Raw genomic sequence first — 16552 nt, 5'->3', positions numbered from 1 at the left:
CCCATGGAATGTTGTTGAGATTAATCTAATCCAGTTGGGAAATTTGGGAATATTAGTCTGTGTTACAAATTGGGCCTAGCCTGCCTAAGCTCGATCGACTCCATATGGCCCCAATCACAGCACAGTGTATGTTGGTGATGGGCTGATGGCTACCCACCCATGTTTGGATAGGGTTCCCATTATATATACCCATAAGAGGAGTTTCAACCAACACAAGCCAGGTACATCCTAGTGTCTCCGTGTAGATCCAATCATTTTAAAATATCTCACTTGGTGACAAACTTATGTTATTAGGATCGGTCAATCCTTTTAAATGTGCTGATAACCTAGGTGGCTAACATTTTGTATATTAAGCAATTTAGAGTTTTTTTTTTTTTTTAATATAAAAAGGAGCATATTTTTTAGTTCTACCATCTTTTTTTGGTAAACTTTTAGTTCTACCATCAAGCCCATGCCTTTCATGGCAATTGATAAGACTCTCACTCTCTCCATCTTAGGCTACCATTGGAGGTTGCTAGATTGTTGAGTATCAGGGTCGTCGGCCCTCTCACTAGGCCAATTAGTCCATTGCCTAAGGCCCCCAAGTGGAAGGAAGCCTAAAAATTTTGAAAAAGAAGAGGTAGTAGGAAAAAAAAATTTAGTTTCAAATGAAACTCCAAAAAATCTGATACATCCTTGTGATCAAAGAACAAAAAATATGGAACATCCTTGTAAATATTGGTGCCCCAAAAAATCCTTTGGTCTAAAAAAAATCAATTATCTCAAAAATATCATCCTTAACCTCTAAAGAAAGAAGAATTGAGAAGAAAGAAAACAAAGACAAAGTTGAGAGTCTGAAGAATTGAGAAGAAAGAAGCATTGTAAACTTACTAAACTGTAAAGAAGTAATAAATAAATATATGAGAAAATAAATGCATGGGAAAGTTGAGGAGCAGAGGTGGCCGCGTGGGTGGGAGCTTGAGAATGGGGAAAATGATTTGAAGGGAAGGTTCTAGGAAGGTAGTTTTATTTGCTAAATAACCAAATTTGTTCTCTTAAAAAAAAAAAAATCTAACCACTTATTTTGAATATTTTAAAACACTATTTTTTTTATATAATTAAAAAAATATACTCATTAATCTATATAATTTATCTATTATAGTAAAAAGTAATATTAATTACTCTAATATACTTTTTTTTTAGTCTAGTGTCATAATTTTCCTTTAAAAAAAATAATTTTGATAAGTTTATTTTGAAGACATGGAGTACTAGGAAAGTACCTTATTTTGTAGGCATTTTAAGTGGAATTAGAGAAGAGCCCATTTTAGTTCTCGCTTAAGGTCCCAAAATGTTTAGGGTTGGCCCTGTTGAGTATGTGTGTTCTTGCTCTAATAGCAAGCATAGCTATTAGGTTTGAGTGTTAGTTAAACTATTGAGATACCAATAGTTTGGAGGTGTACCTACCATGGTTGTAATATGTTGGAGTCCTTTGTAAATGGTGGACACATGTCAAAAACAAAGGGATAGAGACCCTCTTTATTTGCTTGAAAGACTAGCCTAGAACTAGATACCAGCCTAAAGAATGACTAGAAGTTATTGGTGCACTTCAAGGCTTACAAAATGAAATTAAGCCATGGACCAATACTATGGTGGATGAAATTTGAGATTTTTGAATTTAAAATGTGTCCTTCATCGCTTCAAGTCCATTGAATTCACCATTCAGATGATCCGCACAACCCAATATAAAAGTGCTATGGCTTTTAATGGGATTTTTTCTAAGACTTAGTCCATTTTGGCCCACTTGTAGCTCATTTTGAATTTTATGTGCAGAATAGAAAAATTGTTGTTTTGGAGATTAGGGTTTGGTGCTTTTTTGAGAGAGAAAACAGTACTACCGTACATTGTATTTTTTTCCCTTGTGAATAGTGAAAGCAATGCAACCAAGAGAGTCAATCTCGTACCCGAGACTATACCGGTTTGACCAGTGGAACAATATATTTTGGTACCGGTGTACCGTTTCGAGTTTACCGCTATTTTTTATATATATAATAAAAATAAAAGTTTGCCATAAAACATTACCTCAATTCAGAACAAATTATTCATGGTTTTAGACTTTAGCATCAACTAAAAAAAAAAAAAGCTTAATTGTTCATTGCATGATAAAAAAACAAATGATAAAAAAAAGTTAATACAAGTAAGTTACCATTCTACCCTTACAAAAATTTGAAAATTACAAAACTTAAAAAAAAATAAAGGCTTTTTTTTTTTCCCTATATCAGCCAATATTGGCCGGTACAACCGGTATTTAAACCAATACGAAACAATGGAGTTTCAGTACTGATGCACATACTGGCCGTACAAGTCGGTACGGTACGATATCTTTTTCCTGGACTGCAACTTCGTGGACGTAAGCAAATTGCCAAACCACGTAAATATTGTTTTGTTTGATTGTTTTCTTTAACACATTTTTTTTCTCTATTTTGCATCTCACGGATCTAAGAATTTCGTGTGTATTCCCTGCAAATAGTCCTCTCTTACATATTCAAAAATAACATCAACATGAATAGCAATAGGAATAAATTTGAAGAGTGATAAGCTTTAGAAAATAATATTGATTGATTGATATTCCCATGAAAGGTTGAAATTTCAGTAAAATACCACAAAATTGGAATAAATGAAATCATTATTGGATAGCAAATTTTATTTGGTAATTCCAACAACTCAATTATGAAATCCTTTAAAATGGATTTTTTTAAAAGAGTACATTGAAATGATTATTTCACTGGTCCAAATGTATATGTGTGTGTGACACATCCAATGAACTAAGTTTTGATAATGAGGCATTTTCAGATTCATAGTGACTTTCCATTCTTCATAACTGAGAAATCCGTCTCCATCATCAACAGCCAAACGAGCAGGCTAGTAGCTGCAGCCACAAAAGTGTAACATGTACTGATGTGCTTGTGGTGCAATGACAAAAGGTCTATAATTATGTACATCCATAAAGAGCTGACATGGCACTAGAAATGGAGTAACATGGAGCCACGTGGCACCAATCAAAGCCTCCACAACCTTATCCACATCAAAAATCTAATCTTCCCATTATCCACTTCTCTCACATCCAATATCCAAACCCAACCATTTTCCTTCACATATCACAAAATTAACATCAAAAAGCCATTTCCTAGCTATCCCACTCTCCATACCACACAACCTCTAAAATACCTTACTTTTAATTCAGGAGTTTTGTAAGATTAAGTGGAAGTGAGTTAAAAAAAAAAATGGCCTCCACTTCATGTTTCTTGCACCACCATGCACTTACCACTCCCACTAGAGCCTCATCATCACAGCGCCAAGTGCCAAACATGAAGCCCACTCAGGTAGTCTGCAAGGCACAGAAGCAGTCAGTTCATGAAGATGATATGAGTGCTGTCTCTCGCCGGATGGCTCTCCAAGTGCTCATTGGTGCTGCAGCCATTGGCTCCAAGGTTTCACCTGCAGATGCAGCCTACGGTGAAGCTGGTACTTTGCTTTCTTCAATCTATGCTTTCTGACATGTGCAGCATGTAATAAAAGTGATTGTTCAATACTCACAGTCGACCACTTTGTTAAACAAAAAGCATAAACAAAGCTTTTACTAAGTTTTCTTTTTAGTATGTGTGTGTGTGATTGTTTGTTTGTTATAAGATAGATGTCATTAGCTTATGAATTGGCCAATTGGGTCAGCACATGAAAATTTTCTATATCAGATTATATTGTTTAACTTTAGAGTCAGATTTTTTTTTTTTTTTCCTGTTAATTATTATTTGATAAGTTTGCTGATCTTGCTATTATAAACCGACCTTAGCCATGCCATGAAAATTCAATATTTTGACGTTGATTTAATGTACAATCATGTTGGGATTTAGGTTCTAAGATTTGTGAGGATTAACTCCACAATTAACAATGTAAATATGTTAACAGGACCTCCGGACATAATATAAGGCTTTTCTTTCCATCAATTACCGTAATTCGTGTTTAATAACGAGTTGCTTCACTTTGGGGATCGAATCTATGTAGTCAAAGGTTGTTGAAGACTAAGTATTCTGATTTCAATTAGGGAATGACATCCAAATTGGTGTTCAAATTACTGTTTGCCACACTTAATCTAAACATTATTTGTGGCTCTAACAAGTTGACAAGTTAATTATTTTTTCAGAGACAATTCCTTTAGTTAGAACCTAGTCTAAGCTTACTAAGGAAGTGAAATTGGTAAAGAGAAGCCTAGTTTAGTTTACTGAGAGCATAGAATTTGATCTGAATCTACCAAATGATGACAATAAGGCCATATCAAATTTGACAGAAATGCATGCCCCATGATCTGGCACAGTAGCTATCCATGTAACATGACCCTGATACTTTAGTTTGTAAAATTCCAGTTTATAAGAATGAAAATGCATTCATCTAGAGATCAAACAGTGTTCTACATATTAATTTTGTGGTTAATTGCAGCCAATGTATTTGGCAAGCCAAAGACCAACACAGATTTCTTGCCGTACAATGGAGAAGGATTCAAGTTATCCATCCCCTCAAAGTGGAACCCAAGCAGAGAGAGGGAATTCCCAGGACAGGTTCTTAGATATGAGGACAACTTCGATTCCAACAGCAATGTTAGTGTCATAATCAACTCAACTGATAAGAAATCCATCACCGATTATGGTTCCCCCGAGGAGTTCCTCTCCAAGGTATATATATTTCTTTGACTAGTTTTTAATTTCAGTTTTCCATCAAGAGGCATCAGAATTTTTTGTTTTGGGTATTTTCTCTAGTATAGGTTTTCTCCTTATTTCTTGAAATGTAAGCTTCTACTAAGGTCCATTCGGTTGAGCTCTTTATCATCTTAAAGAGGAACGTACAATGTTGACTTTTACATAATAAATTGATGAAAATAAGTTCATCCAAATGCTTAAGGTAACATCACACAAATAACGTATGTATGAATCTTTTCAAGATGTTGATAGAAAATGTTATCTAACAAATAAGCTTTGATCTGGCTGTTTGTAGGTGGACTTTTTGCTTGGGAAACAAGCCTACTTTGGCAAAACTTCTTCTGAGGTACTAACATGACAAAGAATATTACATGTTTTTTAAACTAATGAGTGATCATAATCACAACTATAACAAGGCCATTTTTGCATCCTTTTAATAATCATTGTTTTAGTTTTTCTTAAAGTTATTTTTACAGATCTTCCCCGAGCTACTAAGGTTTTTGCCTTTAAAGCCTTCTAACTCCAGGGTGGTTACATATATGTAATCTAATGAAATGTGAACTTGGATTGGTCAGGGTGGTTTTGACAATGATGCTGTAGCAACAGCAAACATATTGGAGGTTTCAAATCCAGTGATTAATGGAATTCCGTACTACTTCTTGTCAGTGTTGACAAGGACTGCTGATGGGGATGAAGGTGGCAAGCACCAACTAATTACAGCAACTGTTAAAAATGGTAAGCTTTACATTTGCAAGGCACAAGCTGGAGACAAACGGTGGTTTAAGGGAGCAAGAAGGTTTGTGGAGAGCACTGCTAGTTCTTTCAGTGTTGCCTAAGAATTTAATGAGGGTTTGTATATGTAAATCACCTTAAGATTATGATGTTATTTTGTTTTGAGTTGTCTAGCCCCTTTTCCAGAGTTATCAGAGCTGGTTATTTGAGTGAGTTGGTTGGAGGAAACTTAATTGTGGATATATATTTGAATATTTGGCTGCAGATTTGAACCCTCTTTAACGAGTTTTAAACCCTCTCCCATTCCCTCTATCTCTGTCTCTCTCTGTCTGATGGTTATGCTATTTTACTTTCAAGCCATAAACCATTTTGTTTAAAGTTTTATTTACAGAAGTTTTTTTTCTTAGCAATGTTACAATTTGATCTAGGAATGCCTTCAAATAAATTTTTTAAGAACGTTGTTGTGGTGATAGACATATAATGAATGCTTGTTTAAAATCCTGGGAATTACAGTCTTAAATAACACACTTCATGCTATGTTTTAGCACTTGAATATCCTTCTTCATCTCAGAAACTGCTCATCCGGTCTTATTACTTTGCCTCATCTGACTTAAAACAGCGTATTTGGTTAATGTACAACTTTTTAAGGCTTCAACCTTTTCTTTAGCCACAGTTGTGTATTTGTCCACTTCCTTATTTAAAACTCAATTGACCAATAAAAATAAGCTCTCCCAAACTACTAAGTGTAAAATTCAATAGCCTTCTAGTGTTTGATCTAAGTTCTTATGTATGATTCCAACTTCATAAGCACTCTAAGGACATTTTAGATGACTAGAAGATAAAATCTACTAAGGATGTAGCTAACTCTCTTTCCATATCTGTTCTCACATGCAAATCCCATTCCTATTCATTTATTTATTTTTGTGACATGAAACCCCGACCCCCCTTTGGTGAGGCGAAGGTAAACCAGAATGTAAGCAACCCCAGCAAGCCACCCATATCAAGAAAGTGAAGATTCAAATATGAAATTTCGAACTTCATCCACCAAGCCTACTGCAACTGGGCTAATCCCATCCTAAGTAGCATGATAGTCCGATCAATTTGCAAGCCAATGGCATAATGAGTTAGAAGCCATACATTCTGTAACTATAAGTCAGTGCAAAACTAAATAGCTCTCCTGACCATGCTGTTGAAAAGTAACTCAAATTTCTATTTGGACTTGATTACTTATTTGGATTTTCTTGATATGGAAGGAAATTTGACTTAATTGCTTTTTTTTTTTGTGATTTTCTTTGTATTCATTACCAAAGAAGCAATTACTATTTCTTCTTCCCGAAGGAAATAAGATTTGAATGCTTCTATATAGATCGTACAATTAAGGTTTAGTGGCCTTAACCCAAGGGTCCTCACATATGAGAAGAAGGGTTCTCCTAGGAGAAGAGAAGACTTTAGAAGAAAATTTTCTCTTAATAGAGGAAAATACTCCTAGAATAGAGTAATTTGATAGTTCTTATAGGATTGACAGGATAACTGATGATGCAAAAATCTTTAGTGGGCTACTCGTCCAACCATTGAGCATTGGAAGGTCTTCAAACTTTCAAAGGTCTGCAAAAAAAAAAAAAAAAACAAAACAAAACAAAACAAAACAAAACTGATCTGAAGGCACCAGTATAGTACCGGCCTAGAGTCTCCAATGATTAAGTCAAAAAAATTTTTAGAATTAGAATAAGTTGAATAGAATGCAGATGTAATTTCAATATTTCTAACATACCTTGCAAATGGGATTGGCTGCCTTCATATAGGTGTAGCTCATGACCACTGATCTCATTAATGCCCTTTTCCTTAACAGGAGGATGACCATTTAGTGCTACTTAAAATGGTCACAGCGTTGAAGGGATTCATGATTGTTGGATACAAATTTACTCAGTGCATTAAATGCTCTTCCGATAGTTAGTATAGTGGATTTTATCTCTCCCCCTCTCTATGGAGGTTCTCTTTGTTTAGAGGACTGAAAAGTCCTTTGAACAAAAATATACAAATTAACACGTGTTTGTGTATGTGTGTGGGGTTTGTTTTGACTAATATATTAGGATCAAAACTTGGCTCTCCAAACAAAAATTCCAATTTTCGTCCATGAGGGGGGTTTATCATTGGCAATTGCCAATGGCCATATATCTCAATTGGTTGGCATTTCTTAGTATTTTTAAGACATCTAGAGTTCAAACCTCCCTCCCCCTAGTTGTAACTATTGAATTAAAAATAAATAGATAAATAAATTGCCATTGGCAATATAGTTATATACTTATCAAATACAAATGAAAGGACAAGATTTAAAAACCTCAGAGCTTATATGAGTGGAACTTTAAAGCTTTCCCAAGCTCAAATGGCCCTGAATGGCTGAACCCATAATGTGAAGGTCACTCAATGAATTACAGTATTTATTATATGTACAATTAATTACATGCTATTATAATTAAGTGATTACTGGCATAACCAAATGCGAATGTGTGCAAATTGGATCTTCTTGCCTGTATCTCTTACTCAGCATTTCCTGCAACCTGAAAAGAATGATCAGTAAGCGCATAATGTGTTGAAAAAGACACCATTCTTATCTATGTCATCTTGACTAAATAAGACAAACTGGTGAGAACTGAGAAGGAATCAAATTATTCTGCATGATATGATTTTACTGTGCAGCCTCACTGAAAGTCTGAAAGCATTTCGTAGTCCGATTCCATCAAGTGTACGGTACAGGACAAACAAACAGTCATTGTAGACAACAAGTGATGTAATAAAGAAACTGCCACAATGTAAATGTTGATTATATGCTGTTTTGTAACTTTTGATTACCCACCTCCTCACGTTGTGAATTTGCAGGCCCTTAACAAGGCAGCCAATATCCGTAACAGACTTATTTCTATTTCTGTCTAGTCTGATGTAATAAGCCTGTTATCCACAAAAATAAGATTATATGCTGTTTTTGTCTTTTATTCATATCATGGAAAAGCTTTTAATCATTTTAAAACAATAAAATTGGCATATTTCTAAGTTGGAAATAATCTTAAAGAAGATTATATGCTTCCAAATTTAGCTGGGGGACCACTACCCATTCAGAATTTTCATACCTATCTACAAACTACAAATTGCATCACAAAAAAGCACCCTTACAACTGGTATATATAGACCCCTGATCTTGTACTGAAAAATACTCAAAATTAGAACTAGTGATCAAACTGCAGGTTAAGATGGAAGCAAACCGTAAGCTCAGAGGTTACGTTAAGGGAAAGTTGATGTCATTCTATCGAACAGCCAAGCCTTCCTCAACTGTTCAATATACAACTGCTTCAATAAAGTTTCTGGTCGAGGAGGACAACTGTGTGTTTGCTCAGCCAAATCAGAAGGTATCATTTATAGTACAGGATAACAACCGTGACTTAATGACTTCATATGATAACATCTATGGTGTGCCTGGTGATGAAAGGGTCGATATGAAGGCTGCAAGTTACATATCTTCTGCTCAAGAACGTTTCAAAGCTTGAACAAATCAACCTCTCTCAGAACGAAATATGTGTCAAGAAAATGCAGTAGAGGTCATGATTTCCTTTATCCTGCTACCATATATATTAGTGGTGGCTTAGTTTTGTAATAAGGCTCTTATTGCCCGGATTAATTCTGTACAAAATTAAGGTGTACTGTAATTTTTTTTGGCAGAAGGGTGTATTGTATTTGTTTTATGTATCTCCACGCTTAGTACTACATCTAGTTCAAGAAAAGAAATTCCTACGGATCCATCTGATGCTTTACCTGTTCTCAACAAGGAAACCTTTCTTTGAGTTATTAGATGAGAAATGATATGTCCAGAACATTTTCACAACATTTTTAAAACAAATTTTAAATGACAGGTTATTACTGGTTGTTATTATTGGGGCAAAAAAGTAATCTTAGTGTTAGATTTAAATTTGAACCAATAACAATTAATCACCTATGATTTGTTGTAAAAATATTGTGAACGTAACACCTCTCTTATTATATAGGCAAAAAAAATTAATTTAGAATCCGATAACCTCAAATTGAATTTGCTTTCTTTGGTTATTTGAGTAATAGTTAAGTTGTACAATTTATCATTCTTAATAGCTTAAACTTTTAAAACGATCGATAATGTATTATGGTATTAAAGCAAGTATTCCTAACTTCAAACCTTGTCTCACATGGTTGGTGAAAATAAAAATGTTCGAATTCCACTTGACAAAAGCGAGTGAGTGATTAATATAATAATATAATTAGACTCAAAGTCATAATCCGAGGGCAATGTGTTCAAGTTTTAAGTCTCCCAAATCCAAGATCACTACATAATCCAAAAAGATTCCTCCATAATTTAAGATCATATATAGCTTTTCTTCATCATGCTCTATAGTATTGTAGGGCTTTTTTTTTATGCCCTAGACACGTGTCCTAATATCAAAGGACAACCTTTAGCTAGTTTAGGCCTCATCACTGTTGGGTGAATTGAGCCTAACTCTCTTGCAGATGAGCTTATTCTGCTATGCCTAAGACTTGGTGGCGTCAACGCTTGGTGATGGAGCTGCCATATTTGGTACACTATCATGGCTCAAAATTAATTACCAAAAGTTTCAAAAATTTTAAAAATATTTACATGAATTATTTCAAAATCAGTTGTACTTAATATCTTTTTATTGGAGGTAAATTTTGACAAATCCACCGTTGAACTATATTTTCTTCTTATATCTTTCATTCTTGCAAAACTTCAATAACTATGTCATCAATAAACTGTTTAAATTACAAGTTTTTGTAATTTAAAATTATGCATAAAATGTAAGCTTATAGATCATATAGTAAATAATATCTAATTGACACAAAATTTGATATGTGTATTAAGAACACAAAGAATATGCAATTCAATGATTAGATTTTCAAAATACGTAATAATGTGAATTATATTGAGTAAGGTTGTAGCCTTAAATTACAACTAATTTTGTAACTAAACTTTGTCCTTTAAATTATTTTGATAATCAATTATATTTTTTATTTCAATAAATAAAATAAAATAAAAAACTTGATTTTACATTCAGTGATTTTTGTACGTAAGTTCAAGTAATTCTTCTTCTTTCTTTTTTTTTTTGGTAAACGATGCTTGAATTAAGATTAAGCAACAATAAGTCTGTTACAATAAGCAGTTCTGGCTTTTTCTATAGCCAATAAATCAACCACCACATCCAGTGGGTTATACAAAAGATGAACATCAAAATCATGGTTAAGAGTTGCTCCCATGCGGGCAAGGCAGTCAGCACAACCATTAGCCTCTCTGAACACGTGTGTCATTGTGTGATTAGGAAAGGTCGTTATCAGGTTCCTACAATCAGTTAAAAGAGGTTCAAGCATTAAATTGACTACTGAGGAATTAGAAACAAGGTGTACAATAAATTCAGCATCCATTTCAATACAAATATTATCAATCCCCAGCTGCTTGGCCATATTTAGTCCATCCTTCAAAGCCCACAGTTCAGCAATAGTGCTTGACATGTTTCCAAGTTTTCATGTGAAGCCAGCCAACCATTCACCATTACTGCACCTCAATAAGCCACCCTCACCCGCCTTTATTGGGTTACTAAGCACGGACCCATCTATGTTGAGCTTTGTCCAACCCAGGGGGGTTTAAGCCATCTCACTTGGACTTGCATTCTTCTTGGTTTGTTCGGGCCATTGGGGACAATGGCATAGAACTCCACACCTTTCTTAATGCAGCAAGTACTTGTGCCCTCCTCAATTTTCCCAGTTTGGAAAATAGCCTTAGTTCTATGCAGCCATAACGTCCATACCGCTTAAGGAAAAAGAATTTTCCAAGGCACACGGGATCTTGGATACATGCTAGTCATTCCACAGTTGTTTTTCAGCCAAGCATCTAGATTCAGCCCAAAGAACTCCAGATTACCTTCCTCAATTCCCAAATCTTTCCACACAGATTTTGCCACCTTACAATCTCTGAGAGTGTGAAGGATGGATTCGGGACTTTCTCCACACAACTCACAAGTTGGGTCAAGATTTAACCCTCTTGAACCAAGCACTTCCTTCGTAGGAACACTATAGTGAGTGCACAACCACAGAAAAAACTTTATTCTAGGTGAAGTACTTGCTTTCCACACCCATTGATGAGGGCTGGTTTCAAGGTTCAAGATGTTAAACCCTTTAGCAATGAGATAGGCAGATTTAAGGGAAAAAGAACCATCCTTAGAGAAAGCCCAAACTAGGATGTCATTTTAACCATCTATATCTTATTCTTATTAAAACATTTTCTTTCATTTTAACTATCTTTAATTTTTCAGTTACTTAATATTTTTTATTGGAGGTGAATTTTGACAAATTCACTATTGGATTATATTTTCTTCTTATATCTTCCAAGCTTGCAAAACTTCTATAAAATTAAAGACTAATAACTATGTCATCAATAAACTGTTTAAATTACAAGTTTTTGTAATTTAAAATTATGTATAAAATATAATCTTATAGATCATATAATAAATAATATCTAATTGACACAAAATTTGACATGTGTATTAAGAACATAAAAAACATGCAATTCAACGATTAGATTTTCAAAATATGTAGTAATGTGAATGATATTGAATAAGGTTGTAGCCTTAAATTACAACTAATTTTGTAACTAAACTTTGTCCTTTAAATTATTTTGATAATCAATTATATTTTTTTATTTCAATAAATTTTTTAAAAAAAAAAACTTGATTTTACATTCAGTGATTTTTGTACGTAAGTTCAAGTAATTCTTGTTCTTTCATTTTAACTATCTATATCTTATTCTTCAATTTCAATTACATTATTAAAATATTTTCTTTGATTTACATATAATTTTCGATTAATTGGTACATAATTCTAGCTAGTTTTCCCAAATTGAAGAGCCCTAATAGAGATTTGGGGCTTGGGGGAAATTAAACTCTAAGAATAGAGGACTGCAGAAAACCTCAAATTTGGAGAATTTAATCCTCTATCCAAATAGATCACAAAACCATTGGAATGTTATTAGCTTGCATATGGATTTGATGAATACCTGCTAGTCTAAAGTCCATACTTGCTGAATTTAAGACATTAGATTTAAGCCTTATCTAAATGGAATTACTGGGGTGATAATGAATTTTAAATAACATTTTGCCCTTAATAATTTCAAATCAACAAATTAAAAAAAAATAAAATAAAAAACTTAAATTTTGTTGTTATACTTTTGTTGAGCCATATCAGTGGCCACATCATCCACCTATTTTCAACCCCTCTCTTATTTTTAACTTTTTTATTCTTATTAATTTCCCAACTTATTATTACACTTTTTCCAACATTTCCTCCTCTTTTTTACCATTTCATCTTCTCACTACTATCTACCTTGATACCACTCTTCTTCTATTTATTTATCTTCCTTTATTTTTGGCTTTTCTTATTCCCGTCATCTTACTATAAATTTGCAATTCTCTCTCCCATTCTATGCATGTTTTCTCACACAAAAGTTTATTTCTCTTTTTCTCTCAATTTTTTTTTTCATATTTCGGTGGATTTTTTTTATTTTTCTTGCATCTCTAGTTTTGGTTGGTGAGTTTTTTGTATTATTTAGAACTCTACTTTGGGTTGATGTGATTATTTTTGTATTTTTATATTGTTATCTTTTGTATTTTCTTGATTTCATAGATGTTATCCTATTGCATTATAAAGATAATATATAATAATGTAATGTTATTCTATTGCATAACATGACTTACATAATTTGGTGTTTATTATTATATATTTTATTTTTAATCCTTCTTCTTGTCTTATTTTCTATAAATTTGTTATTCTCTCCTGAAAAAGGTGATTATTCTTGCTTTCTCTCTTGATTTTTTATTCTTTCTTGCAACTCTACTTTAAGTTTATAAAATATTGTTGTAGACACTCAATTTCGTACCCATAATTTATCCTTGGGAGATGACCAAATAAACATTCTAAATACCCAAAAATCATGATTGCATTTCATTCATTAAGTCATTCACATATCATAAAAATGATCTTGAGATTCTAACGATCATGACAAAATGTTCGGTATCCAAATCAGACGGTCGAATCGAAAAATATCACAAGATCAAGTTTTAACAATCTGCCTACGTTCATTTGGGTGAAACTGATCACACATGATTAATTGAAATTAATTTTGATTGGTTAACAATTAAAATAAATTAAATAAATTTCTGTGATTAGTGGTTTATTTTGTTAAAATAAGATTGGTTGCATAAGAATAAAAGAAATAATCTGATAATGTTAAAATTGGATTGATAATTAAGTTTTTAGGGTCATTATCTCTAAAATAATTATTTTAAAGATTTAATTATCAAGTTAAGATGAATTTTATCAGGAATACAAGTACAGAATATGTCTAAGTACAACTTCCAGCTCAGAAAAACGCCCAAAAAAGAGTCCAAAACGTGTAAAAAACAAAAGTTGAACGAAATTGCTGAAAGTGCCAATCGGCACTTCAACAATGCCAATTGGCATAAATTGAAGAATGGGCCCAAATACATTTTTTTAAGGTCAAAACTCATCAAATTCGATTTTTTTGGGGATAAAAACTGACCTAACTCGTGTTTGCTGACTTCCAAAGCAACCCTAGCTTAGTTTTTAAGTAGATACACCTCTATATATAGAGGAGAAAACCCAAAATTCAGCACCTCTCTTCCCCTTAACATTAAAGAAAATCTAAAAGTTTTACTTTAAGATTTTCTTTTTTGTTAATTGCTAATTCTTTAGATCTCAGAGAGATCCATTCTCTCTGACTTCTAAAGTAATTCCCCCTTTTGTTTGATCATTCATGCAAGTAAGTAGTTAGTTTATGAGTTCCTTTCTTTCTGTATCATGATGGTTCACATGTTTGTTTTGCATGCTTATTCAAGTTTATTCATGTCATTCCTTTATAGATAAAATACAAATCTGGAATTTTCTATACAACCTACTATTTTCTTTCTAATAATAATAATAAAAAAAAGATCTGGAGTTTTCTCTATAAATCTACTGTTTTCTTTCTCATAAAAAAACATATCTAGAATTTTTCTCTCAAGCCTATTTTTTTACTAACAAAACAGATCTGAAATATTTTCTTTAATCTATTATTTTCCTTCCAATCTAAAAAACAGATCTAGAATATTTTTTCCCAAAACTCTTGTTTTAAAAAAAAATGGTTTCATAAAGTCTGTTTCCTAACTTAATCTTAGATCTATCATTCAAACACATGTTGCATTCAAAATCATCTCATTAATATGTTTAATGGGTACTTAGTTGATCATTTAGAGTCTAAAGACCGGACTTTGTCTGAGCAAAATGGGTGTCTAACACCTTTCCATTCTATAACCTAGTCCCCGAACCTTAGGTTTTGGTTCGTAGAATAGTGTTTTATCAATTTTTTTGTAGATTGTATTAAGATCAAAGCTTTGTATCTTTTTACTTAAATTGAATTTAGGACCAAAGTAATACTTTACTCTACCAAGTTGTACTTGTATTTCAATCAATGAGATTCGATGCTATTCAATATGTAATCTTGTATTTTCATAGTTTTCTTATTTTTCATATAAAATAAGGTGGCAGCTCCACGAAACCCCAAAAAGGTGCCGATACCATCTTTTTTTTGAGAGCCGGTCTCTCACAATTGTATTTTTTTTAAATCTGTGGGGCCGGTTAATCAATAAATTATTAAAATCGTGTTAATTGGCCCTGTGGCCCATCCAATGACGTAAAACTGTCCGAGGAGGCCCATATCAGGTTATAAGGGTAACCAAACAAAAAGAAGAGTAGATATCACATGAGGTGAGTTCAGTATTCGTCCGATGACAAAATCCTTCTCGGCAATATGAGTCCAAGGACGACCTAAACGCCACATTGTTACAAACACACTTCGGAACTACGTTACCACTAAAAGTGGGACATGGGACCAAGGATAAGAAAGAAAAGGTGAACAAATATCTTTAACAACAGCTGTCTTCGCATTAATTGCCTCTCAACCAACTCTTTGGCCGCATTAATGTGGAGGTGATGCCTGAATAGTGATGAGGCAGCCTTAAAGCTGCTGGTTGAAGGTTCCAGAAAGTGTTGGATGGGACAGGAAGGGATCCCCCGAACCCAACCTACACGTGTGTGGTGAAGATGACACCAAGAGGGCAGTATATAACATGGAAGAATGCATTGAGAGAAAAGATCGGAACTTCTAAACCAGTGACGCTTAGAGGAAAACCTTACGAAATAAAGAACTTAACTTGTTTCAAGGAGAAATAGATTGTTATATTGGTGTTAATTCGTCTATAAACGTAAAGGGTAATCGTTTTTCTTTTGGAGTTAATCTAGTTCTTTGATATCCACGCTCTACAAATTTATTGTTTGGGCCTTTAACGTTCAAACCTAATACAAATTTGGGATCGTTACAAATTGAGTCCTTACAAAATCTATTTTGGATTAATACGTTTTAGTTTTGTATTTTTTTTTTTTTTTTAGTTTCCCATGCATTACAAGTAATCTTACTCCCTCTTATAGCTTTGATTTGATTTTTGTTCAAGTTAATACTTAGTTATTTTGGAAATGAGAATTTGAATTAATATAAATAAATAAAAAATCTTGGCTATGCATTTGAATGTGTCTATCAATTGGTTTAAAAAAAATTCTATCAATTATTTTAGTAATATTAAGTGCAATTTTGTTATGATATTTTTTTTTTATCATGATAATCTCTTTCAATAGAATAAAAAATTTGAATAAATTATTTGAAACTTAAAAAGTTTAGTTGCACCGAAAAAAACATAGCACATTATAACATAATTTCAAAGAATATGAACCATCTAATAAATGAATAATATCAATCAAACACACTCAAAATAATAGAATGATATATTGGTAAAAATAGAAAGATGAAAAAATTTAAAAATTGTTTAATTTTTAGGGAGAACAAATCATCTTCAACAAATTTTAGAAAACAATTTATACATTATACTACAATTGCAAAAATAATTATCTATAACTACTCATTGCGTGGGTTTTCGACTAGAACATATATATCTAAAAGC

At 33.0% G+C, this 16552-nt stretch overlaps 1 protein-coding gene across 1 annotated transcript; it reads left to right on the top strand.

The window, feature by feature from the left end:
- Positions 1-3054: 3054 nt before the first annotated feature.
- On the top strand, positions 3055-5771 carry LOC115955609 (oxygen-evolving enhancer protein 2, chloroplastic). Its single transcript, XM_031073805.1, has 4 exons — positions 3055-3501; positions 4471-4703; positions 5023-5073; positions 5303-5771. The coding sequence occupies exons 1-4, from the start codon at positions 3261-3263 to the stop codon at positions 5561-5563; spliced, it is 786 nt and encodes a 261-aa protein (XP_030929665.1). The 5' UTR covers positions 3055-3260; the 3' UTR covers positions 5564-5771.
- The last annotated feature ends 10781 nt before the right edge of the window (positions 5772-16552 follow it).

Source organism: Quercus lobata, chromosome 8 (genome assembly GCF_001633185.2).
Source record: "Quercus lobata isolate SW786 chromosome 8, ValleyOak3.0 Primary Assembly, whole genome shotgun sequence".
Lineage (NCBI taxonomy): Eukaryota > Viridiplantae > Streptophyta > Magnoliopsida > Fagales > Fagaceae > Quercus > Quercus lobata.
This window is presented reverse-complemented; position numbering and strand designations above follow the sequence as displayed.